The 24,387-nt window shown below is 45.3% G+C and overlaps 1 protein-coding gene across 9 annotated transcripts in view; it reads left to right on the top strand.

Moving 5' to 3' along the window:
* ARHGAP17 (Rho GTPase activating protein 17) overlaps positions 1-24,387 on the top strand; it is an 81,915-nt gene that overhangs the window by 25,857 nt on the left and 31,671 nt on the right. For 8 of the 9 annotated variants that reach the window (XR_013998508.1, XR_013998509.1, XM_081133145.1 and 5 more), the window contains exons 2-9: positions 8,988-9,027; positions 12,565-12,669; positions 16,977-17,050; positions 17,227-17,338; positions 17,565-17,641; positions 19,329-19,440; positions 22,329-22,397; positions 22,554-22,635. Coding sequence is in view for 7 of the 9 variants with exons in the window: in XM_081133145.1 (XP_080989271.1) it covers positions 8,988-9,027; positions 12,565-12,669; positions 16,977-17,050; positions 17,227-17,338; positions 17,565-17,641; positions 19,329-19,440; positions 22,329-22,397; positions 22,554-22,635 (671 nt within the window). In the remaining 2 variants the exon portion in view is untranslated. Of the gene's footprint in view, positions 1-8,987; positions 9,028-12,564; positions 12,670-16,976; positions 17,051-17,226; positions 17,339-17,564; positions 17,642-19,328; positions 19,441-22,328; positions 22,398-22,553; positions 22,636-24,387 lie in introns of those variants that run through there. The other variant, XM_081133149.1, reaches the window with a different exon arrangement.

Genomic DNA, 24,387 nt, shown 5'->3' on the forward strand with positions numbered 1-24,387 from the left:
GCCCTGTGTTATATACTAAGGTTTCTCGGTAGATTCACCAGAGTTTCTCCTCTCATCCAAGATGCAGCTAAATATTTTCAGGTGGCCAGAATTTAAAATCAGATTATTAAACATTCTCTCAATGCCCCATTTCTTTATTTAAATTTTAATTGGTATATCAGAGTGAATGTGTAAGTAAAAAAAAAACAAGAGAACTGTGATCTGTGAATGTGTAACCCACAGCACACAGTGCTGCTGTGATCTTGGGAGCAACGGGGAGCTGTAGGTGTTTGAAGTTAGTGTTGGCCCCATGTTTGCCTTCCTGGGTGGATAGTATTCTGGGTGGTAGAAAGGTGAGCTGCTCCCGAGGCCCCAGAATGGCTGTAAGGATTGAAAGGGAGCAATTTGGTGGAGTCTTGAAAAGCCAGTGCCTCTCAACTTCTGAAACACAGGTTGGACAGCACAGAAATCCCCTTTCAATGTAAGAATAACTTAGAAGTGATTAAAAAGGAATGGAGTTTCATATATATGTGTGTGTGTGTGTGTGTGTGTGTGTATGTTTTTATTAATTTCAGAGAGAGGAAGGGAGAGGGAGAGATAGAAACATAAACGATGAGAGAGAGTCATTGATCGGCTGCCTTCTGCATGCCCCGTACCAGGTATTGAGCCTACAATGCAGGCATGTGCTCTGACCAGGAATCGAAACTACCTGGTTCATGGGTCGATGCTCAACTACTGAGCACGCCGGCCCTGCAGGAATGAGCTTCAGTGGAAACACACTCCACTTGCACACGTGTCAGGGGTCGGCACATTATGGCCTTTGGGCCAAATCTGGCTGCAGTGGCTCAGAATGGTGTTCGCATTTTTAAATGGCTGGGGGGGAAATCAAAAGAAGAAAAATATTTTATGACACATGAAAATTGTGTGAATTCAGATTTCCGTGTCCTTAGTTAAGTGCATCGGGACATAGCCAGGCTCATTCGTTTGTTTCTTAGCCACGGCTGTGCATCCTACAACAGCAGGGTGAGGACTTGTGGCAGAGACCCTGTGGCCTGCAAGCCCACAGTGTTTATTATTTGGTCTTGCTAATGCCTGACATAGACAATTGTATTAATGTAGATCTTGCCCTCGACTCTGTTTATAAGTAGGGATCAGAAAGAAAACAATCGTAATATTTTAGTGCAGGGGGCGTGGGTGGGTAGGTGGGGGGCACACATAATTGCTCTCTGTCGTCAGCGCTGGGATGTGCCGCCACATTTTGACTCTATTTAATCAGAGGCAGCCACCCCCATTCATTTGGGCAGCTGCTTCTCAAACATGAGGCGGAATGTCTAGGAAGAGAAAATACACTTCCAGACCAGCCTCACATACAGACCTGCCAGCGAGGTCTGCACCACACCTGTGAGAATCACTGGTGCAGACCTGGGATCGGCAGCCTTTTCCTGTAAATGGCTGGATAGTAAATATTTTGAGCTCTACAGGCGCTATGACTGGTTTGTCACGGCAACTCAACTCTGATGTCGTAGCTTGAAAGCCACCGTGGACAGACAATACATAAACCAATCAGCCTGGCCGTGGGCCAGGAAAACTATTTGTGCACACTGAAATTTGAATTTCATATAATTTTCTGTGTTAGAAAATATGTCTTCCTCTTGGTTTTTTTTCAACCATTTAAAAATAAAACTATTCTTCACCTGCTGGTCATACAAAAATGGGTGGTGAGTTGGATTTGACCTGCGTGCCAAAGTGTGCTGACCCTGGTAAGATGGATGGTTTACCTTTTATGTATTTTGAATGAAAACAGATTTTTGGAAGGCAATATCATGCTTTAATTTTAGTTGCTCTGGATTTTACTGTAGAACACAATTCTACATGTATACCTTTCCTGCCTAGTGTCATTGAACTTTTTCTTGCTAGGTTTTGAAATCTAGAATAATTTTTCCAAACCTTACTATATCATTGTGACAGCTGTTTACTTTTTTATTTGTTCATTCAATGTACATTTAAGCACCTACTGTGTGGCAGGCAGTTGCTAAGCTAAGGTGCTGGGGGAGGAGTGATGTCCAAGGTGGACGTGGTCCATGGGACTCTGGCTAGTGGGGAGGAGGTCAGTGATGCTCTGCTCGGAAGATCACAGCCTGCGGAAGGTGTGGACTTGAGCTCTGTTTCTTTGGCCCCCTGAATCCATGCTTTATGGAAGTGCATGTGTCCTGAATGCATGGTCAGTACCCTGGGAAACTTGAGATGGTTCATAATAGCGGTGTTTGGCATGTGAGGGTAGTGGTGGCAGCAGCTGCTGTAGAAATCAGTCTAGAGTTAGATATGGAAATTTCCCTTTGACCTTGTCTCCTAGTTGAAGCATTTTCTGATGGGCAGTTTCTGATTGGCAATGTTTCTGTTTTCTCCTGGCCAGGTAAGTGGGCCGAGAGACACATCCTCTAAATTGAGACTGCAGGGTGGACATTACCACAACTAGTCCAGGGAAAGGTGAACATACCAAGGCCAGCACAGCACTGCTGCTTTTAGGCTTTGGGAATTATGAGGGGAAATCTTACGCTTTACCAAAAAGTGATAAATACATGAAAAATCATGCCTGACCTAAGCCCCGATTGAATGACTAGTGAAATTGCACAGTGACTTGCATAGGAAAAAACAAGCCCCAGAGTAAAATGGTGAGCGGGATGTGCCTTCCTGCTTGTATTGTTTTCTCAGTTACAGGCAGGAAACATTCAAGTGGAATGTTTCCAAGCACAGAACATTGGACACAAAGAAGGCTCTGACAAAGCAGAAAAACCCATATACAAAGAGTTCGGGTCAGTGAGAGAGATGTCTCATGTAAAGCTTGTAGAGCAGGCAGCATTTTATTCTTGGATAACTTTGAGCACCACTTTATTTTTTTGTCTTTAGGTGCCTTGACAAATTCAGTATATTGCTCCCCCCTTGCTTTGTTAATGAATTAAAAAACAGATCAAAGACAACACATTCTAGTAAAAACGAAGTTTCTGTAGCTAATGTAAATGCCTTTTGATTGGGCACCTGGGCCACTATTCTGAATAATTGCTGGACTTTCCTTAGGTAAGAATTTCACTTCTCTGGTAAAGATGAACGAACACTCATTTCAGCATGAAAGGGTGGAGCCTTGAACCATGACAGTGATGAGGGGGATCAGGTCATTGGACCACATATCGGGGATAGGGATGGGGTTGGTTCCCTAAAATTAAGGTGAAGCTGGACAGGCCAAAGGGGAAATCTTTGAGGGAAGGAACCACCCCGATTTGTGTATTATATTCTGAAATCATAATTTACCACTTTAAAGTAATCTTTCCTAGATGTCCCATATTCATGGACTGGAAGAATTAGTATTTTTAAAATGCCCACACTGCTCAAAGTGATCGATGGGTCATTGTAGTCCTTATATTGAATTCCGATGGCATTTTTCACAGAAATAGAAAAATGTTCATAAACTTCATATGGAAACACAAAAGACCCTGAGGAGCCAAAGCGGTCCTGAGCAAGAAAAGCAAGGCATCACACTTCTGATTCCAGACTATATTGTGAAGCTGTAGTAATCAAAACAGTATAGTACTGGCATAAAAACAGACACATAGACAGTGGGACAGAATAGAGAGCCCAGAAATAAACCCACACCTATACGATCAGCTCATCTTTGACAAGGGCACCGAGAGTACGCAATAGGGAAAGGATAGTCTCATCAACAAATGGTGTGGGGGAAATGGACAGCCTCATGCAAGAGAGTGACACTGAACTCCTGCCTTATACCGTGCACAAAAATTAACTCAAAATGGATAAAGTAAAATGTAAGACCTGAAACCATAAAACTCCTAGAAGAAACTAGGGGAAAGCTTTTGAAATTGGTCTTGGCAGTGATCTAATGAGTAATGACACCAAAAGCACTGGCAGCGAAAGAAAAAGTAAACAAGTGGGACATCAAACTAAAAGCTTTAGCGCCCGGCCGGGCGTGGCTCAGCGGTTGAGCATCAACCTAGGATCCAGGCAATCGGGGTTCAATTCTCGGTCAGGGCACATGCCCGGGTTGTGGGCTCGATCAGTGACTCTCTCATCATTGATGTTTCTATCTTTCTCTCTCCCTCTCCTTTCCTCTCTCTGAAATCAATAAAGATATATTTAAAAAAATAAAAATAAAAGCTTTAGCACAGCTAAGGAAACAGTCAACAGAATGAAAAGGCAACTTATAGAATGGGAGAAAATATTTACAGACATCTGATAAGGGGTTAATACTCAGAAAATACAAGGAACTCATACAAAGCAATAGCAAAAAAAGTGCCCCCAAGTAACCCGACATAAAAACGGGCAGAGGACCTAAGTACAGTCATGCGTCACTTAACAGTGGAATATGTTCTGAGAAATTCCTTGTCATGCGGACATCATTGCATACACTTACATAAAGCCAGATGGCATAGCCTACTACACACCTAGACTATGTGGTCTAGCCTATTGCTCCTGGGCTGTACAGCATGTTACTGTGTGAATACTATAGGCAGTTATGACAGTGGTAAGTGCTAGTCATTTAAAAAAATATAAACACAGGAAAGGCACAATGAAAATGCAGTATAAAAGATAAAATATGGAACACTTGTGTAGGGCACTTACCACAAATGGCATTTGCAGGACTGGGTCAGTTCTTTATGAGCCATTTTTCTGTTTTGGGGGAGGGAGGGTATACAAATGTTCTGGAACAGTCTATTAACATTTTTTTGTTAACCATCTTTTTTTTTAAACTTATTTTGTTAAAAATGACACACTAGCTTAGGCCTACACAGGGTCAGGATCACCTCTTCCACCTCCATATCTTGCCCACTGGAAGATCTTCAATGGTAACAACACATGGAACTGCCATCTGTGCTGGAGTTGTCACGCCTCCTTCTGGAGCACTTCCCAAAGGACCTGCCTGAGGCCCTTCCTGAGATGTCACTCTTCAGAAATAGGTCCATGGTGTTTGCTTGGGTTTGTTTCTTTTGTTCACCATAGGTCTGCTTGTTAGGAGATAATGTACTGTGAACATTCCTCTCTATTCATGAAAACCTTTCCGTGTTGAGGTCCATGTTTTTAAGACATTTTAAGGAGCTGCTTGGGTTCTGCAGAAGCTCCCGCTGAACCCTTCTCTGCATTTTCTTGGGGAGGTTTCTTCTCCTGCGTCTTCCTTCTCTCTCGCCTCTTCAGCTGTACTCCTGTTCAGTTCCCACAGCTCCTCACCAGTCGGTTACTCAGGAACCAGTGCTAGGAGCGCTTCTCTGTCACCGCTATCCACATCCAGGCTTAAGCCGTTTGCCATCACAACCACAGCCTTGTTGATGTTTGCAACCTTTATGCTACTGTTACATGGCTACAGCATCACAATGCTACAACGTCTCTAGGCAATGGGGATTGTTCAGCTCTGTTACAATCTTACAGGACCACCGTCCTATGTGTTGTCTGCTGTTGACGGAAATGCCATTATGCAGGGCATGACTGTGGACATTTTTCCAAAGAAGATACACAGGTGGCCAGCTGGTATATGAAAAACCGCAATGAGATGTCACCTCACACCTGTTAGGGTCTCTGTTATCAAAAAGACAAGAAATAACAAATGTTAGGATATGGAGAAGTTAAAACACTTTCACACTGTTAGTGTAAATTGGTACAACCATTACGGAAAACAGTATGGAGGTTCCTCAAAACATTAAAAATAGAACTACCTCCTTTATGATACAGCAGCCCCAGGCCTGGGTGTGTATCTGAAGGAAACAAAGTCAGTATCTCAAAGAGGTATTTGCACTCTTATGTTCATTGCAGCGTTATGCACAGTAGCCAAGATATGAAAACGAGCTACCATTGTGTGGCTGGACAAAGATGTAGTGCTCGCACATATGCAGTATCACTCAGCCGCTCGCAACAACATGCGTGAACCTGGAGGACATTATACTACGTGAAATAAGCCAGACACAGACAACGACTGTATCATGTCACTTACATGTGGACTCCAAAAAGAAAGAAAAAAAAATTGAACTCATAGAAACAGTACAGTGATAGTTGCCAGGGACTAGGAAGTGAGGGGAATGGGGAGATGTTGTGATGTCAAAGTTGTGATACAAGCCTTCAGTTATACAGTGAATGAGCTCCGGGATCTGACGTGCAGCATGGTGACCACAGTTAATAGTACTGTATTATACATTGGAAGTTTACTAACGGAGTAGATCTTAAGCTTTCTTATAACAACTATAACAAAAACGGTAACTATGGGAGGTAATGGATGAATCTGTTAATCCAATTGTGGTAATCATTTCAAAATGTAAGTCAAATCATCAAATTGTGTACTTTAGATACAGTTTTGTTTGTCAATTATACCTCAGTAAAGCTGGGAGAAAAAGTAATCTGATTATGGGTCATTTTAAATAATTTCAGTAAACCCTAAAATCTGGTTAAGAAGATGCATTGGATCTCTTTCTAAAAATAATTTTATTCTAAAAATAATTTTATCAATGCAATATACAAAATGTCCACAAAGGCGGGAAACATAGTGCCAAACTTATTTTTGAACAGTATGTTCACATATTCATATATGTTCTACATATTTTTCAGCCTCCAGCCTTCAGGTAAAAGGCCCCTAAATTTAAAGCAAAGGGTCCACTTGTTAATTTGTAAATAGGAAAATTAATATGCTGAGTTGCCTTGTATTTTGGATACTCTGAGATGTGTTCTGTCGTACTTTTGTTAGATTGGCAGTTGGACCCAATGCTTTAAAGTTAGAGTTAGTTATGCTTCACTTAAATCAGATCAAGCATGTTACTTGAAAATGTAACTAATGTACTGTTCTTAAAATTTTGAAACTACGTATCTGAGTAGTTTAGAAAATCAAATAATCATAAAAGGCTTATCACAAAGTAGAGTGGGTTCTCCCACACACACCCCACTCTCCCAATTGAGATTCCTCAACCAAAGAGATTCCTCAACTCCTTTCTAATTTTAGCTGTTTGTTCCGGCGTTTACCGATTCATGTTTATAAATATGTGTAAACTGCTGCCCTTTGAGTTATGAAGCTTAGGTATAACTTATTGACCTCTTATGATGATAAATGAGGGTTTAGGGCTCTTGTGTAACCTTCCTCTGTGCTTCTGGTCCCTTATCCTGCCAATACAGTTACATTACAATTTTTGGATATATTACTATTTGATATATTATCATAGTGAATCAGTTATTTGAAGGTGAGCATAGTAGTGTACTACGATTCTCTTTCTGATGGACTCTGTTTCTGAAGTTAATACTTGCTTTGCTTTTACATTTGTTTTTTTGTGTATGTGGCTATTGCAGTGCTGTGCTCATAAATGTTTTAACATCTGAATCCCCTCCCACTCCCCAAAAGCCCTGATTTATATTGTTTGCAAACAATATTTGTTTGTATTATATTTTATTTTTTATTTTAAATTACCAATGTGAGGTCACTGAACAAGGGGCTAGGGAAAGATGCACACATGTGGTTCTCCTGAGCCAGCCCCTAGCGTACCACTGCTAATAGCGCACACTGGAATTAGAGGCCACATTTGCTCTGAATCTCTTCTTTTGAATTTAGGAATACAGTTGACCCTGGGTTTGAACTGCATGGGTCCACTTAATTAAGGATATTTTTCCAATAAATACTGTAAATGTATTTTCTTTATGATTTTTTTAATATTTTCTTTATTGTAAGAATATAGTATATAGTACATCTTACATACAAAATATGTGTTGACTGTTTATGTTTTGGTAAGGCTCCCAGTCAAGTAGGCTATTCGTAGTTAGTTTTGGAGAGTGAAGACTTACCTGGGTTTGTGGCTATGCGGGAATTTGGTGCTCCTGACCCTTAAGTTGTTCGAGGGGCCGCTGTTTGTTAAGAGGAGCTGTGACTTTCCTCTGTGAACACTTACTCTGCAGAGGAAAGGTGTCAGGATTCTGTGGTGGTGGACAGGGCCCTGCTTGGGTCTCAAGGTCTTGGCCAGAGAAGACACGGTGTCACAGCCAGTGTTGGAGCTCAGCAGTTTTGAGGTCATTTTAGGGGGTTCCATTCACTTTCTGGTCACATGGCTTTCCCTTCTCTCACATTAGTTCATGGGCAAGATATGTGGCCTTCCATTCTGTAGTGTGTCTATAAAAAGGCTTCAGGATGTCTGGCTCAGCAGTGGCCTTCCCTTTCTCCGCCACTCCCCCATGGTGAGGTCTGCACCAGACTTTCTTTTCTCGTGGAAATGTCCTCGTTAATTTCTAAGAGAATTTGGTGGGGCTGTTAAATGACTTGGTTTAAATTGCTATTTGAGTCAGGAGTCCATGTGGCACTCAGACTGTAGTAATTCTGGGTATAATATAGCAACATGCTGCCCTTTGGAGCTACAGAGAAGTCTTCTTACAAAGTTGTGGTCTGGATGCCATAGCCCCTCTGCTGGTTGTTGGCCACCATATTGGTTTTCTGGAAGGTCAGTGGCATTAACAGGAGTCCTAAAGCAAGAAAGAGGGAGAGTTGTGAAAATAACTTTTTAAAGTAAAGATGAGAAATCGGGGGAGGGTGCACGGTTTGTTACTGTCCTGCATCCCTGCATAGTGCCCCTGCCTTTGTGACTAACTGGGTTCAGCATGGCTGTGAAACTCAGACTTGGAGTCTTAGAATTGAGGTTCAAACTTCTCCAGGGCAGCCTTCTCCCCCTGGGGTTTCCGTGGGGCTTCTGGGGTACAGAGCTTGCTAGGAAGGAAGCAGCTTTTCCTGAACTACTGAGGTAAACCTCCTGAGGTGAGTGAGCTCTGGGAGCTATTATCTGTAAACTTTGGTGGTTTTTTTTCATTGTTTGTTTGGTTTTGGTTTTGCTTAAGTTGCCCCTTGACGTAAAAGTTTGTAGAATTTCTCCCCTTGTTATATTCATTTCTGCCTGTTTTATTTTAAATTCTGGGGTAATAATTATTAGTTATCTTGAGTTGCTTTCATTTCTGGATCTCTAACTCTGAACTTTTAATTTTTCCTACAGAGCCGAGAAAACAGAAGTCCTCAGTGAAGATCTGTTACAGGTAACTAAATTTAGTCTTTTAAAAATGTTCTTTTTAAAGGCATGTTTAAAAAAGTTCATAGGTGAGAACTGAAGCTTATGGGTTTTTTTTAACCTGAAACAATAAAATTGGTTAGCATGGTTTGAGCAGGAAAGAATAGCCTCTGAGTTACATGGTATTGAAGGGGATCTGAAACTTTGGTGTCTGTTGTGAAGTTCACAGGGGGCTGGTCCCGCTCTCCAGCGCCAGGTGTTGGAGTGGGGGCAGGGGTTGGTTGGCTTGGTCCTGTCCTTGCGCTGTGACCTGGTCATAGGTCATGGGCAGGTGGAGTGACTGAGTTTGCTGCTGCGATGGTGTCCTTGATGAGAGAGGCCCCACTGGCTTCAACCTAGAGTTTGGACTCCTTGCTCCCTCTTACAGTCTGGCTCCCTACTCTGGGCTGAGTTGGGCCCTGAGGGACTCAGGGTCTCAGTGACAGTGACTGGATGTATCAGAACCGTGGTGGGTGGCCTGAAGTCATTAGCTCAAACTTTCTTTCCTCTTTGTAGGGAGGGGCATTTCCTGCCCGGGACCTGAGCCAGGGCCACTCGCCTCCATCTCTCAATAGGTTTCCCTAACTTGGGGCCTGGGTTTCTCCCAGAAGGCCCTAGATCCTTGATACACATCACCTCACCCTACCGCATCCAGCCCCACCCACACCAGGCACTCCTCCACCTGTCTCCTTGCCTCTCATTTCCATAACCTGCAGCAGGCCTGGTCCAGGGAGTCCCCGAGGACCAAAGACCTGCTCCCAGGTGACTTTCTGTCTCTTCCTGCAGAAGAAGGAGCGTAATTTTTAAAAATGCTGCTTCCACCGCATCGTGCCCAGGGTCCTACCTTACGACAGCCGTCGGCAGTAGACTATTTTAAGAACACTTGTTTTTTTCTTTTCTTTGAGGACTAGAAGTTTTCATCAAGGGTTAGAAGGATTTTGTTAAAGAATCATATTCTTAGTATTTCCTCATTGTTATTTGCCGTATATTCCCAGCTCATTCTCAGACTTTCAGAACCATTGTTGGGTGCAGTTGAGCTTTAAGTGCACTGGCTCTCGTGTTGGTGCTCCCCACCATGCCCACTTCAGTGATGCACAGCCTCACGGTGCTGGGACCCAGAGACCAGGCCCCAAGCCCCAGGCCCAGGCCTCCGGATGCAGGCATGGCATCTGGTCTTGTCCCTTTGCCCAAACGTCTGCTGGGGCCTGCAGTGTGTGCCAGGTTCTAGGAACTTCTTACTGTACAACACAGATATCCACGCCAGGTCCGCCATTGCTACAGATGTTTTCCTCATTTCTCTTGTTTCTAAGTGTAAAGAAGGAGAGTGGTGCTTAAAAGTGAGCTACCTGGATTCGAACTCAAGGTTTGCCCCTGCCTAGCTTTGTGACCTCAGGGATTTACTTAACTGCCCGGTGCCTTCGTTTTCTAAAAGGCAGGTAATTGCTGTGTCTGCCTCACAGGGCTTTTGGGGTTTAATAAGTTAGATGTGGAGAGTCAGGGGTGGAGCCTGGCACAAGGTTATGCTGAATGGTGATTGGTAGTTTTTTCCCCACTGTTGCGGCTACAGAGATGATTTTGCTTTTGGTGTGAAACTTCCATTAACTTGCTCTGTGTCCTCCTATGTCAGCGCTGTTCAGCCTTTTTATTTTTTTATTTTAAAAAATTTTTATTTATCTTAGTTTTTATTTTTGTTAATCCTCACCTGGGGATATTTTTTTCATTGCTTTTCAGAGAGAATGAATGGGAGGGAAGGGGGAGAGAGAGAAACATTGATGTGAGAGAGACATCAACTAGTTGCCTCCTGCCTGTGCCCCGACCAGACAGAGCAAACCCGCAACCCTTTTGTTCGCAGCCCAATGCTCTAACCACTGAACCACACCAGCCAGGAAGATTTTTCAGCCTTTTTAATGTCATGGCACATAAACTAATTACTATAATTATGTGGCATCCCAAAAAATTACATTTTTTGCCCATCTGACAAAAAAAAGATATAATTTTGATTCATTTACACCAGATGGCTGTTATTGTTGGTTATTGTCATTTTTTAATTTGACAACCTAAAGGGAAAGAGGTCATTGCCCCTGACTAAATAGGTACTGCAGGCTTTAAAAATTCTTGCAGCATACCAGTAAGAATCGCAGTTCTGCATCATTTCTTGAATGTCCTTGAGAGCAGTTGAAGAGGCTGCCTTTTTATGTAGCTTGTTGTTTCCTAGGGTAAGTGTGATTCCCAGGAGGAAGGAACCACCATTTTTTTACCATTGTTTTTCTAATACCTTGCACAAGGACTCAGTACATACATGTCCTTTCAACAGATATTATGTGAGCGCTTTCCATTCGTGTGCCAGACAGCGTTCCAGGCACTTGGGGTAAATAGTGAGCAAAGCAACCAAGGCCCTGGCCCTGCAGACTGTACATTTTAGTGGAAATGGGAGTCAAAATGAAATGGAGTTTTGGGGGTTTTCCCTATGCTTTTGTGGCAGGTGAAGAGTGTGTATTAGTTTTCTGATGTTTGTAAGCTTTAGGGAAGCTGATGTGGCATCTGCTGCTAAGTGTAAACGTGCCTCCAGACCGGGGCCCTGGTTACCCGCCAGCTTGCCTCTGGACGCAAGCTGCTTGTGCCATGAGGGCCTTAGAGACGGAGGACAGAACTGTCTTGTTGGGTAGAATGTCTTGGGGTAAAAGTGTATTCTACTTTAAATTTGTTGATTTTTCTTTAAAATAGAAAGCATCCCTAAGGGCCTGCTCTCATTTTTAATGAATCATCAGAATACACATTTTTGGCATTCCTTCTTTCCTGTAAACAGCTCCTTTTGCCATAAACAGCCATAGCCCAGCAATAATATTTGGGGAAGCTAATCATGATGCGAGGGTCACCTAAGTCAGTGCTTCTTACTACTGGTTGCCATTCTGCTTTAGAGGTTTATTTGAAAAACAAAAACAAACTCCCACCCCAAGCCCAATAAGGAATAGTTTTGAAAACACTGACCCTGAGGTTAAATTGCAGGGCATTCCATGGTGTCTCTTCTGCCTGCTGTCCCGCGTGGAAGGCTGCATTGCTACAGCAGGAGAGAGCTGCTGAGCCCCTGTGGCTTGTCCCTTTATGCTGTATGTGGTGTGTGACTTTGCTGCCACTGCTGTTTCTGAGGGCAGGTTTAGATTCAGCCTCTTAGGGACCTAAAACCCTCAGAGGAAGGCAGGTCAGTGGGTCTCAGCCAAAGGTGATTTTGCCCTCTGAGGGCTTATTTGACATTATCTGGAGACACGTTTGGTTGTCACAGCTATGGGAATCCAGTGAGTAGAGGCTAGAGATGATACCAAACATCCTGTAATGCACAGGACAGTTGCTCACGGCCCACAGTTATCCGGCCTGGTGTCAGTAGTGAGAAACCTGGAGTCAGTGAACACCCGAGAGCCACAAATCTGCCCGCAGGGTGCGTTTACTGCCCGGTACAGACACCACAGAAGGAAGAGGCTGAGTTTGTTCTTGAGCCCTGCAAATGGCTCCCATGTCTCTGTTTTGCCAGATCGAGCGGCGCCTGGATGCAGTGCGGTCAATGTGCCACCACTCTCACAAGCGCCTAGCGGCTTGCTTCCAGGGCCAGCATGGCACGGATGCTGACAGGAGACACGTGAGTTTCCGGGGTTGTGAGTGGCTGTGTTCTTGGATGGGCTGGATTTCCCCAGGCAGCATCAGCAGATTCACCTGCAGATTTGTACCTTGTATCACATCCATGCTCACAACACCTGCCTGCCCTTCACATTCTTTTGTGCTTAAGACATCACTGAGCTGAAAGCCCTGCCCATGCCAGTGCTCTTGACTTGAACCACTTGTCATTGATTAGAGAATGGGCATGTCAGTTAGGATCCTGTGATGCCAAAAAGCTGAAGGCTTGTCTGAAACTCACTTAGAAAGTAAAATTTATTGGCTTATTAACTGAGAAATCCACAAGTTGAGATGGACTTGAGGTAAGGCTTGGTCCAGCATTTCAGTGACGTGACCAAAAGCCCAGTGTCTGTCTTTCCTCTGTCCCCCTTCTCCAGTGTCCGTTTGACCCCTAAGTGTGCACCCCTCCTAGTTGTGGGTTGGCTGTCCGCAGCTTCCCAGGCTCTCTCTCGCTTGTGTGTGTCCAGCTGGAGTAGGAAGCATCTTTTCCAGGGGTTGTCTTTATTTTTTTAAAATATGATTTTAATGATTTTAGAGAGAGGAAGGGAGAAGAGGAGAGAGAGAAACATCAGTTGGCTGCCTCCTGCATGCCCCCTGCTGGGGTTGAGCCCACAACCCAACCATGTGCCCTGACTAGGAATTGAATCAGCAACCTCTTGGTGCACCAGACAATACCCAACCAACTAAACCACACTGGCCAGGGCTTCCAGTGCTTGTCTTAATGGAGTGAGAAGCCTTTTTGCTATATCGTTAAGTTTATTACCAGGTGTCTCAAAAGGAAGGGCTGGTGCAAAGATGGCCCGTGTCACCCTTGTTTTATATTTCTACAGACATTTATAGGGCATCTTGACAGCTGAGTCATTCCTGTCCCACAGCACCGAGCACTCTGCAGTGTGTATGTCAAGGGGCGGAGGTGTGCATACACCTACTATCCCAGGAGTGGCTGCCACAGGTCCCGCCCTTCAGTATCAGCCCAGGGCACTGGTGCTGCCCTCACCGCACCTCCCCTCTTGCCATGGCTTCTACTCTGCCTGCCCTTGTATGTTGTTTCCTGAGGTCTGTCCTCATCTCGCAGTCACATGCTTTGGGCCACCTGCTCTAGTCTCATGGCTTCTAACTGATGCTGTATACACTGTATATACAGGGACTTCTAAACTATTGTCAGCCAGGCAGAAAGTCCTCCCTACATGACCAGTTCTTCCTTCTGTGGTGACTGAATTCCACCCCCCTGGCATGCAGGCTGGAGACTGCGGGGTATCTTATGTCCCCTCAGTTTGCCTGCACTGTCCGAGAGCAGCTTGATGAGCAAGTCCTGTGATTCTCTGTGAGTGGTGTTTGCCTTCCTCACCTCCGCCCCAGCTTGGCCACCCCGCCTGAATGGGAGACCCACCGCCCTCTCACTGAACTGCTGTAGGCCCCTTGGAGTTTGTTTCCTGCCCTGACCCCTCGTTTCCAGACTGTGTTCAGCCTGATCACCACAATTGGTTTCCTGGAGTACAGGCTGATCCTGTCATCCTCCTGCCTTAAAAGCAAAGGAAGAGACAACCCTCATTTAGTTCTCCTGGGGACACATTGCACTCCTGGGGTATCTAGAAAGGTCTAGTAAAAACAGTTTTGGTTTGTCATAGGGACGGGTACGCTACTGGCAGTTGGAGTATAGGGGCCAAGATGCCAAACTTCTGCAGTGTCTGGAGGGATAGTTCTGCAAGAAGTGACGAGTGCCAGCAGTGCCTGTCTGGGACATCCTGTTTCCCTTGCCTGGGTTAGGTCTAAGCTCTTCAGCTTGACCTAAACCCTTGATAATCTGATTGATTTCCCTCATCAGTCCCATTGTCTCTGCTTCCTTCCTCCATGCTGTGTGCCACTGTCCTTTACACAGTGAGGTGTTTGATAAATGTTCATTTGTTTATGTCTAATGAAGATACGTGACAGCTGGGCTGTGTCTCAAAGCAGACACAGAAGGAACAAGACATACTGTGCACAAGTGCTGGAGGTATAAAATGAACAGCAGGTCGTCTCCACCTTGAAGGTGCTCATGGCCTGGTGAGGGAGATACACACACGTGGGTAATTATAAATAACATGCTAAACAAATTATGCCCAGGGTGTTATGGGAGGGCCAAGAATGGGTACCAGAGGAGGAGAGGGGTAGTCAGGTGAGGCTTCCTGGAGGAGGAGGTATCCTAGCTGTAAAGGAGGGAAATGAGTGGCAGGTGATGGGCATATTCCAGGGAGCAGTGGCAAGGGTACCTGGCCCTCATTTCTAAAACCTAATGCCTTAGGCTTCCTTTTCCAATCTCAAACAGAAGTGCCCGAGAGTAGGCTCTGAGGAAGTCTGCACTCTACGAGAGGGAAGGAGGAGTGACCATAGAAATGATAAGAGAGAGGTGACCAGAAGAGGTTATATGATATGGAGAAAGTTACAGTAGTCTCTAGGGCTCTAGGGAATACAGGAGGAGCCCCCAAGAGCCCCACCAGTAACTCCCACTCGTGTGAACAGGCAAGAATTGAGGAGAGAGGCAGGCAAGTGGCCTCAGCCCAAGCCATGGACATGGCAGAGCTTATGTTCCATCAGATCTGGAATTGCTTCTTTTTGTGCAGTTGGCATGCATTTTATAAATCACGACTTTAGAGCTTTTTCAGTGAGTCCTGGTGATAAAAAGCCATTCATGCCTGGGAGGCCTCAGCCCTCTCCATGGAGGAGTTTGATGTTGGTGGACAGCATCTTCTTTAATGAGCTCACGTGCTAAATAAGCAGAATGTCCTTATTTTTGGACATCAGGAAACAGGACTGTTGTGGCTTTGGGGTCAGAACAGAGAAGCCACAGGCCATTATTGACAGCTGGCAGCTGGAATGATACCAACAGGGACTCTTCTCAAGGACCCGTAGACCTCTGGGGTTGCACCAAGTATATTTCTCTTGGTTATTATGTTTACTTACATGAAATTCTCTTGGAGAGGCAGCATGACTAAAACGTGTGAGCGCCCTAGGCAGTTTGCTCAGTGGTTAGTGTCGGCCCGCAACTGAAGGGCCCGGGGTTTGATTCCAGATCAAGGGCACATACCTCGGTTGCAGGCTCGACCCCTGGCCCTGTTTGGGGCGCCTGCGGGAGGTAGCCCATCGATGTGTCTCTCTCCCATGGATGTTCCGCCCCCCTCCCCCCCCGCCGCCTGAAAAGCAGTGGGAAAATACCTTTGTTGAGGATTAGAAACAAGCGTGTGCCTCGCCCTCTGTTGCGATCCCAGCAGGCTGCCCGTTCTCCCAGGTCTTCCTCATCCAGCATGGAGCCAGCACGGGGCAGGGGAAGCCTGGTACTCATGGAAAGTAATGGGGGAGAGGGGAGGTGTAAATGTACTTGTTACTTTTAAATTTTAATGTACTGCTTTGAAGAGGCTATACATTTACATGGTCAAAATTCAGGATATACAAAAGAACATAAAGTGAGGTCTCAACTAATCCTGTTTCCCCAGTACCCTGCTGCCTCTCCAGAACCACCAGTATTCCTTATATAGCCTCCCAGAGGTATTCTCTGCAATACAAGCAAATACGGTGTAAGCGTGTCAGATAGAAGCAGGAAAGATGGGGGGCAGGGGACATGCCTGAGGTCAGGGCACAGTGCCCTACTGAGGTGGATCCTGGTCTAGAGGGAGAGCCCTTTCTAGGGGGAAGGCAGTTACATGGGACACTACAACATTGAAAGCAGTTTCTGTGAGTGGGTTGTGGTGGTGTAACCAACCAACTTGTTCCTTTCCCTCCTCTTTTACCTACATTCTGAGATATGCCAGTGGTGGAAAAATAACCCGGGGCTCAGACCACCAGCACGAGGTCTGGCTCTGCCTTCCCTCCTCTGGGTGCCTGGCTGTGCCATCCCACCTCCCAGCCTTCAGGTTCCTTGACTGTGCAGTTAGAACACTAATCAGATGATTATATAGTCATTTCCAACTGAAAAACAAATCTCTGATAGGAAAATAGGTGGCTTTGTGTTGAAAAACCTTTAAAAAGTTTCTTTGGAAATTTAGCTAGGTAGTTTTAGGTACTGAGCATCTCCTCAGGTCAGCGACAGCCTGGGACCTCGCGCTGCTCTCATCCCTATATTCCAGGCATGGGGAGACTGACACAGAGCCTAACTTTTGAGACCAGAGCCACACCCACACAGGCTGTCTCTTACCTGTGTGGTTTGCCTGGAGAAGAAACCAGTGAATGATGATCTGGAGCAGGTAATAGAATGGGTGTGGCCGCTAATAAAAAAACGCACTGTCTTTTGCCTTCCAGAAAAAGCTCCCTCTGACAGCTCTTGCCCAGAACATGCAGGAGGCATCGGCACAGCTGGAAGACTCTCTCCTGGGGTAAGAGGCGCTGCTTTTAGAATGCAAGCCAGGCGCTGTGTGGGTCAGGGGAAGTGGATGGGCAGGGTTGTCTGTGTGCTCCTGTCATCTAGAGGGAGGGCAGAACTGGCTCGCTGTGGTCACGAGGTGCCTATTCAGTGAACATGTGTTTGTTGTGGGGCATCTTGTTTTTGAAGGAGGATGCTAGAGACGTGTGGAGATGCCGAGAATCAGCTGGCTCTAGAACTCTCTCAGCACGAGGTCTTTGTTGAGAAGGAGATTGTGGACCCCCTGTGTGGCATAGCAGAGGTGGGTGTCTCCGTGCAGGCTGGGCAGCAGGTGGTTCTTCTGTCTGAACCTTTAACAGTAGTCAGTGCCTTTGACGTTCACTTCTTTTTGGAAGTGCAGGGAGTGAATTGATCATTCATAACCCTTTGCCTAAGAGAAAAGTTTGTAAATAAATCCCGCACTTTTAAATGTCCAGCCAGAAACCTGAAGCTCATCCCAATTGGTGTGAGGTGTGTTTTTTTTCTAGGTGGAGATTCCTAACATCCAAAAACAGCGGAAGCAGCTTGCCAAGTTGGTGTTAGACTGGGACTCAGTCAGAGCCAGGTAAGGGAAAGCTGGAAGAGAAACCAGTAATGCAGCAGCATGTCACCTCCCTGCCACCACTCCCATCCCCAGCATGGTGATAGGACGCTGTGTGGACAGACAAAAGTGTCTCAGGGTCACCTGCCTGACCTGCTGACACCTGCTTTTTGGCCTCATTCTCCCAAACATGGCCGGAGGAATGGTGTTAGGCCAGCCTGGTCTTACTGTGCCAGTAACGAAGAGAGACAGGGAAGAAAAAAAAAATCTGAGTGTCTTAAGGTCCAGACAGTTCTGAGAGCTTTTCTTCTGGCAGAGCAGAGTGTGGGAGTAATGAGATCTGTGATCTTTGCAGCTCCTGGGGTGCCCTCATTGTCAGAACCCCGTGTAGCTATGATCACCTCAGTCAGATGCTGTGCTCAGAAGGGAAGCACTCTGTAAAACTAACCACCCAGAGGGCTGCTCTCTGATGACCGTCTGATGCTTCGTGGCCTGGCCACAGCCTCCGCTCCACCCTCAAGCATATTTGCATCAGCGACCTACCTGGGGGTCTCCTTGAGCCTGGGAGTCGGAAATAGGGAAGCGGGCACCACCGCCAGGTCTTTCCTTCTACTTTATCACACGGTTACAGACTTTAGTAAAGGGCCAGGAAGTGAATGTTTTCATCTTTGCAACTCACATGGTTCCCGTTGCACCTGCTCAGCTCTACTGGTGTAGCACAGGGGCAGCCCTGGACAGGCCGTACATGAGCGCGGCTGTGCTCCAATAAAACATTTTTTTACACAGCATGTGGCTGAGCTGCACCTGCCTGTTAGCTCTTAGCTCTCACTCAGTCCTGTGAAGCAGGCGTGATTATTTCTCTCTGGCAGACATGGTGCCACAGCTCACTTCCTGAGTTTCCTTGTGTCAGGTGCTTTTACTGCAGACTTATAAAAGTGGAGACAGTGCTGCCTGTCCTGGCTCCTGACCTGCCGTTGGCTGTCATATGCACCACTAATTGCTGTTCGCTGGGGAGGGGGGAGAGTCACCACTCCACTAAATGCACGAATCAGTTGTTGCCCAGCCCCGTGAACCTCCATATTATTGCTGCAGTATAATCTTGTTTCATTGGTCATTTTCACTTTGAAATATAAGTATTCCATGTTATGTTTCAGATTTGCTGTAGGTTTGTCTTTAGAATATTCATTCTTACAAGTGTCTTTAATTCTTAAAGTGCTTCCATAGCTATCCATTGCTAAGTACTTGGCTGCCTGGCTGGAGCTCAGGCTGTTACTTGCCAGGATGGTAGTAGGAAGAGTCCTAGGAGTCCTCAAGAAATGAGCTGACTCCCGGTGGGACAGCGAACACTCCCAATCAAAGCAGGAGAGCGGAGGTGCTTCATGGCAAGGATCCCATGACGACACTAGGAAAGGGATTTCATGAACTGATCTCCAGCAGTGGGGCTTGTGTGAGACAAGATGAGGTCAGTTCTGCTTGGAGCAGACAGCTACTCCTAGCACGACGAGATCCTGTCATGGTGGGAAGCTCATGTCTCCTTTGCCTTTTTCCATCCTTAGAGGGTAAACTTGGATTGAAGCTGGTGTCCTAGGTACTCTCTGGGTACCTGTCCCAGGTAGAATCAGTTTTAGGGAAAGCGTCTATCTCCCTGAGGTCCCTAAGATTGAGTTTGTACAGCTAGTTCTCAAATATTGGCTCCCCTTGTGTTTTGCAGGTGGAACCAGGCTCACAAATCTTCAGGAACCAACTTTCAGGGGCTCCCATCGAAGATAGACACCCTGAAGGAGGAGATGGACGAGGCCGGGGGCCGGGTGGAGCAGTGCAGGGTGAGAGCTCATGTTTCGAATGAGGGATGAGAGGTCAGGTGTTGCAGATTATTTAATGTTTTACATAATTTCTGTCTGAAGTACCCTAATAATACTAAAGGTGGTTTTCATTTTTTTCTTTATTTTCTAAGACTACATTCCTTTATAATCAGAATAAAACATTACTTCAAGTAGAATATTTTTTAAAACTTGACAAAAATGCCTAGCTTATTTAAAATAAAGAATAGGTGAGCCTGGCCATTGTGGCTCAGCAGGTGAGCATCGACCTAGGATCCAGGAGGTTGCGGTTCGATTCCTGGTCAGGGCACATGCCTGGGTTGTGGACTCAATCCCCAGTTGGGGGCGTACAGGAGGCAGCCGATCAATGCCTCTCCCATCATTGATGTTTCTATCTCTCTCCCTCTTCCTTCCTCTCTCTGAAATCAATAAAGATATATTTTTTAAAAAGAAAAATCATAGCATATAAAGTTACAGCCATTAAAATAATGCAAAATCAGATTTTCTGGAACAAATATGATTATATTTAAAGATTGAATTTATAGTAAAGGGGTCATCATATGCCCATAGGAAAGGGAAGGATTATTTTTAAATGTTGCTAGGACAGTTGGTTTATAATTTGGGAGTAGAACTTTATATCTCATAAATTAAATCCCTGGTTAGATGGTTAAGTGATCTCATTCTCTGTGCATTTATCTGTGAAAACAGAGGTTTATTCCAAATGTTGCTTGAGTTGGTAAAGACACAGGTCTTTGATGATAGGATGATCAACTTAGACTTTTCCTCCTGTTCATCATTTTCCAAAAATGACCTCTTTATTCCACTGGATTGCGTTAGGTCTGTCATATTTTAGTTTATTTGGGTCAAGCTATAATTCGCTTTTCAAGATAGCAAACCTTGATTATTAACTATAGTAAAATGGCTTATTTAAAATAATACAGTGAGTAAGAATTAAAACTAAACTTCCAGTCATGCCTCACACTGGCTTATCCTATTCAGAATATGGCAGTCTCACCGTGTCTGGTCTAACCTAGGTCTTGGCTGTTGGCTGCTTATTGGACATGATTTTGGCTAGAGGTTTGGGGAGTCTGAACTGGGTACATTATGGCTGATGTCTTTCCTCTAAACTTCCACACCGTGGCTTGTCATTTCAGAGGTGACAGCTTAGAAAAATATGCTCGCTTTCTCTCTTTATGCTGACTTCTGGGTGATTTCCTGAGATCTAAGTTCTGTGATTCTTTGGTTGTGTCTAATCTGCCATTTAATTAATTTGCATTGAGTTTAAAATTTCATTAGCTATATTTTTCATTTCTAAAGTTCTAATTCTTGAAGGCTGCCTCTTTTTTTTATAGCACATTTTTCTTTTTTAGTACTTATTTTTAGGGTTTGAAATCTTTTTGCTTATATGTGCATATTTTAAGTCTTTGGCAGTTTTTGTTTTCCAGAGTTTTTTGGGAGAGTGGTGGGAGTGTGCTCTATGGTGGGTTGTTTCCTCTGTTTTGCAATTTTGTATTGTAAGCTCATTTTAAGAGGGACTTTATCTGTGAGATTCCTGGGGATTTGGGAGTGAGTCTCCCTGGGGAATATTATTACCAGTATTGGCCATTGTTAACTCAACATTCTTAGTTTGAAGAGTCCTGGACCACACATATAGTCAAACTCAAACTTACAGCCTTCATGAAAGCAGGTCTGTATTTTTGAAATCTCAGGGAAATGTTTTACTGTCCTAGACCCAGAGCCCAATCCAAAACAGATATGCTCTGTTATTTTCATGTCTGCTTAGTGAGATTTTCCTAATCTACTGTTTCTTGAGAGTACTGTTCCTCAGAAATGTTATTTTTGTGGGTGACATGCATGCATCTGTCTCAGTTACAGTTCCTCACCTCACTGAGCCCAAGGCTTCGTTTTCTGTCCCCTGGTCCCATATGACAGCTAGACTCAAACACCTTGGTTACCGAAATTAGCACAGACTCACACCAGGCCTTTCCCAGGCTCTGTTCATGTCAGGCCCTCCCTCCCTCCCTCCCTCCCCCTCCCCCCTTCCCCCTCCCCCCTCCCCCTCCCCCCTTCCCCCTCCCCCCTCCCCCCTCCTTCCTGTCTTTTCTCCCCTCCCTCCCTCTCCATACTCTCTTGCTTTGTCTTTTTCTTTCTCTTTTTTGGGGGGTGGGGTGGGGATCCATGAATCTACTTTGTTACTTTACCAGTTCTAAAAGAAAGTCTGTTAATCCTAACTAGCATTTTCAGATTTTTTTAAAAAAATAAACAAGGGGCCTTCATATAATTTTGTGCACCTTGATGCTGAAAATGGAAGGCAGTATATTAAATATATATATATATATATGAAATTCTAATGTGTGCATATATGAAAGTTGGCCGTATATATGTATATCCAGTTGCCTAATCTATCACTTTTTTAAAAACTTTTTACTTTTATATAATTCATTTATGTTAGTTAAACATCAAAAGTATAAAACAGCATGCAGTAAAGTTTTTCTTGCGCACTTGTCATCCTCCCTGATTTCCACTGCCCCCAACAGGTAGCCACTGTCTCTAATTTTCTTTTTTTTCTTTAGAGATGTGTTTATGTAATGATGGCAATAAAAATGTAACACTTTTTCCTCCTTTTTTTACGGGAGTAATGTATAGGTGGGGCTCTCTCCTCGCCCCCTAACCTGGTGCTTGAGCAGCGTACCCCAGAGGCCTTTCCCTGTCCACCTGTGACAGGCTTTCTCATTCGTTTCTGTTGTCCCCACACCGAGTTGTACGTCAGCTGATGGATGATCCGTCTGCGCTGTTTCCACCCCACGTAGCACTAGGAGCTCCCAGAGGTTAATTCCAGAGGCTGTTTCTCTCAGCTCTGTTTTCTCAGTGACCTGTCGTCTCTTACCCAGGATCAGCTGGCAGCAGACATGTACAGCTTCATGGCCAAAGAAGGGGAGTACAGCAAATTCTTTGTCATGGTAAGGACTTGGCCCTGACAGAATGTTAGAGTGTTGTAAAAATTGTTGTTGATGCTTTTTTTGCAAAAGATTTTATTTTTAGTTTTGCTCAGCCATTGTGTGTGTGTCCATCAGTGCTAACATTACTTTTGTTTTTGGATGTGGGTCTGTTCTCAGTTATTAGAAGCCCAAGCAGATTACCATAGAAAAGCATTAGCAGTCTTAGAAAAGGCCCTTCCCGAAATGCAAGCCCATCAAGGTAACGTAACCTGCGTGCTGGCTGCCTCTGCCTCTGCCACCTCTGCCTCTGCCCTTCACCATGCCCTCTGCATGCACTTCCTGTGGTGCAGCCTCTGCCGTGGAGGTGCCCACTGCCCGGCTCTTCATCTTCCCTTCCTGCGTTCTCTAATTTCTTCCACACCCAATTAACGTACTAATGGAACATTTAAGCTTCTGGAATCTCCAGTTGAAGAGAAAGCTGGGCCCTTTGGGGGAGTCCGGTTTGTTTTTCTCTGGAAAAATAGGCTGGAAAAATTCTAGCCTCTAGTGATCTTTTCCCACATCAGTTATTTGTCCCACGGGCTTGATTCTGGCCCTGTGACTTCGTGAGCATGCATTCTAGGGAACGTGGTCTGGACTTTGCAGACAGAATTTTAGAAGCAGTCCTTGTGCTCTGTCATCAGGCACCTATCAGTGATCAAGTTGTAGGACCATTGCCACACCATTCAGGCCACCTCCTTGTCTGGACACAGGCTCTTGTGCTTATCTGCACTGGTATTTCCCCCCATTCAGGCATATTGCAGATTCTACCCACCATTATGAGTGGATGTTTCCTTTGATAGTTTTATTTGAAAATTAAAAATTTTGGTTCTAATTCTCTACTGTCAGAGCACTTAGCAGCAGAGATGTCGGCGGGCATTGCTGAGGCAGAAATTGCTGTGCCTTCTTTGGACCTATTTTTCTGTTTTGCTTGAGGTATAGACCCAACATTTGGAGCATAGGTTCTCCCTACAAAATCAGTGGTCTTGAGCTGAAAGGATGAAGCCAAGTGCTGGGTGTGGTTCCTGTGGCAGACAGTGTGAGCAAGTGTGGGCAGGGGTGTGTATTGCAGGTATGCACACACTTGGGCACCCTCAGGAATGTCACTTCATTGAATGTTAGGAGGCCCCAGCAGATGGGCTTTGTGGCTGAAAGTTTTTAGACTATGGAATTGGGCATCCTGTACCCTGATGGCCGCTGAATCTGATCTTGAGGAGTCTCGAGTGTGGTGTGACTGCTTGGCCTGGCCGTTCCGCACAGGATGAGCTGCCCTTGCTCTTCTGGGGGGTCCCATTTCCTAGTTCCTGCATCACGGGCTGGAGTCAGGGTGCAGAGGAAAGGAACTGCTGGTGAGTATTCAGCCTCGCTTGAGCAGGCTTGTAGGACAAGTGCCCAGCAAAGAGCATGTTCATGGGACACCTGCTGTGTGCAGGGCCCTGCAGAGGACCAAATAGAAAATGTCATTTTAGCCTTTGCAGGGCTTCAGGCCTGGTTTGGAAGAGTCAATTGACAAGCACAAAAAAGGGAAGATTTATTTAGAAGTCCTTTTTTTCCCTACTTTCATTCTGTTTTTCTCCCAAGTCTATTTACCTTAGAGAAGTATATCAGAAAGTCACGGGGAGGAGGGAGCGGGTAGGGAAGGGGGGGTTGAGGTGGAATGAGGAAAGCAGCTTTGGGGGGCAGCAGTGAAGGGAGCAGGGTCCACTTTTCCCCCTTTCTGAGATCGCTACCTTCACCCCAGTCTTGGAACCGAGCCCTTTCCACCTCCACCCGTCCTTGTATCTGCCTCTCGTCTTGGTCCTGTCTCTCTGTCTTCAGAAAGATCCAGGGTGTACTTAGGACAGACAGAAAGACTTGGCTCCTGCCCCAGGCCCCTGCGAGCCCCCATCTCATGCCACATCTGCCAGCCTTTGTTCACAGACTTTGTCCCTCCTTTTCCTCTGGGCTCTTCGAATGACTCGTCTCCACCTGC

This window comes from Miniopterus schreibersii, assembly GCF_964146895.1.
Source record: "Miniopterus schreibersii genome assembly, chromosome: 3".
In the NCBI taxonomy this organism is placed as follows: Eukaryota; Metazoa; Chordata; class Mammalia; order Chiroptera; family Miniopteridae; genus Miniopterus; species Miniopterus schreibersii.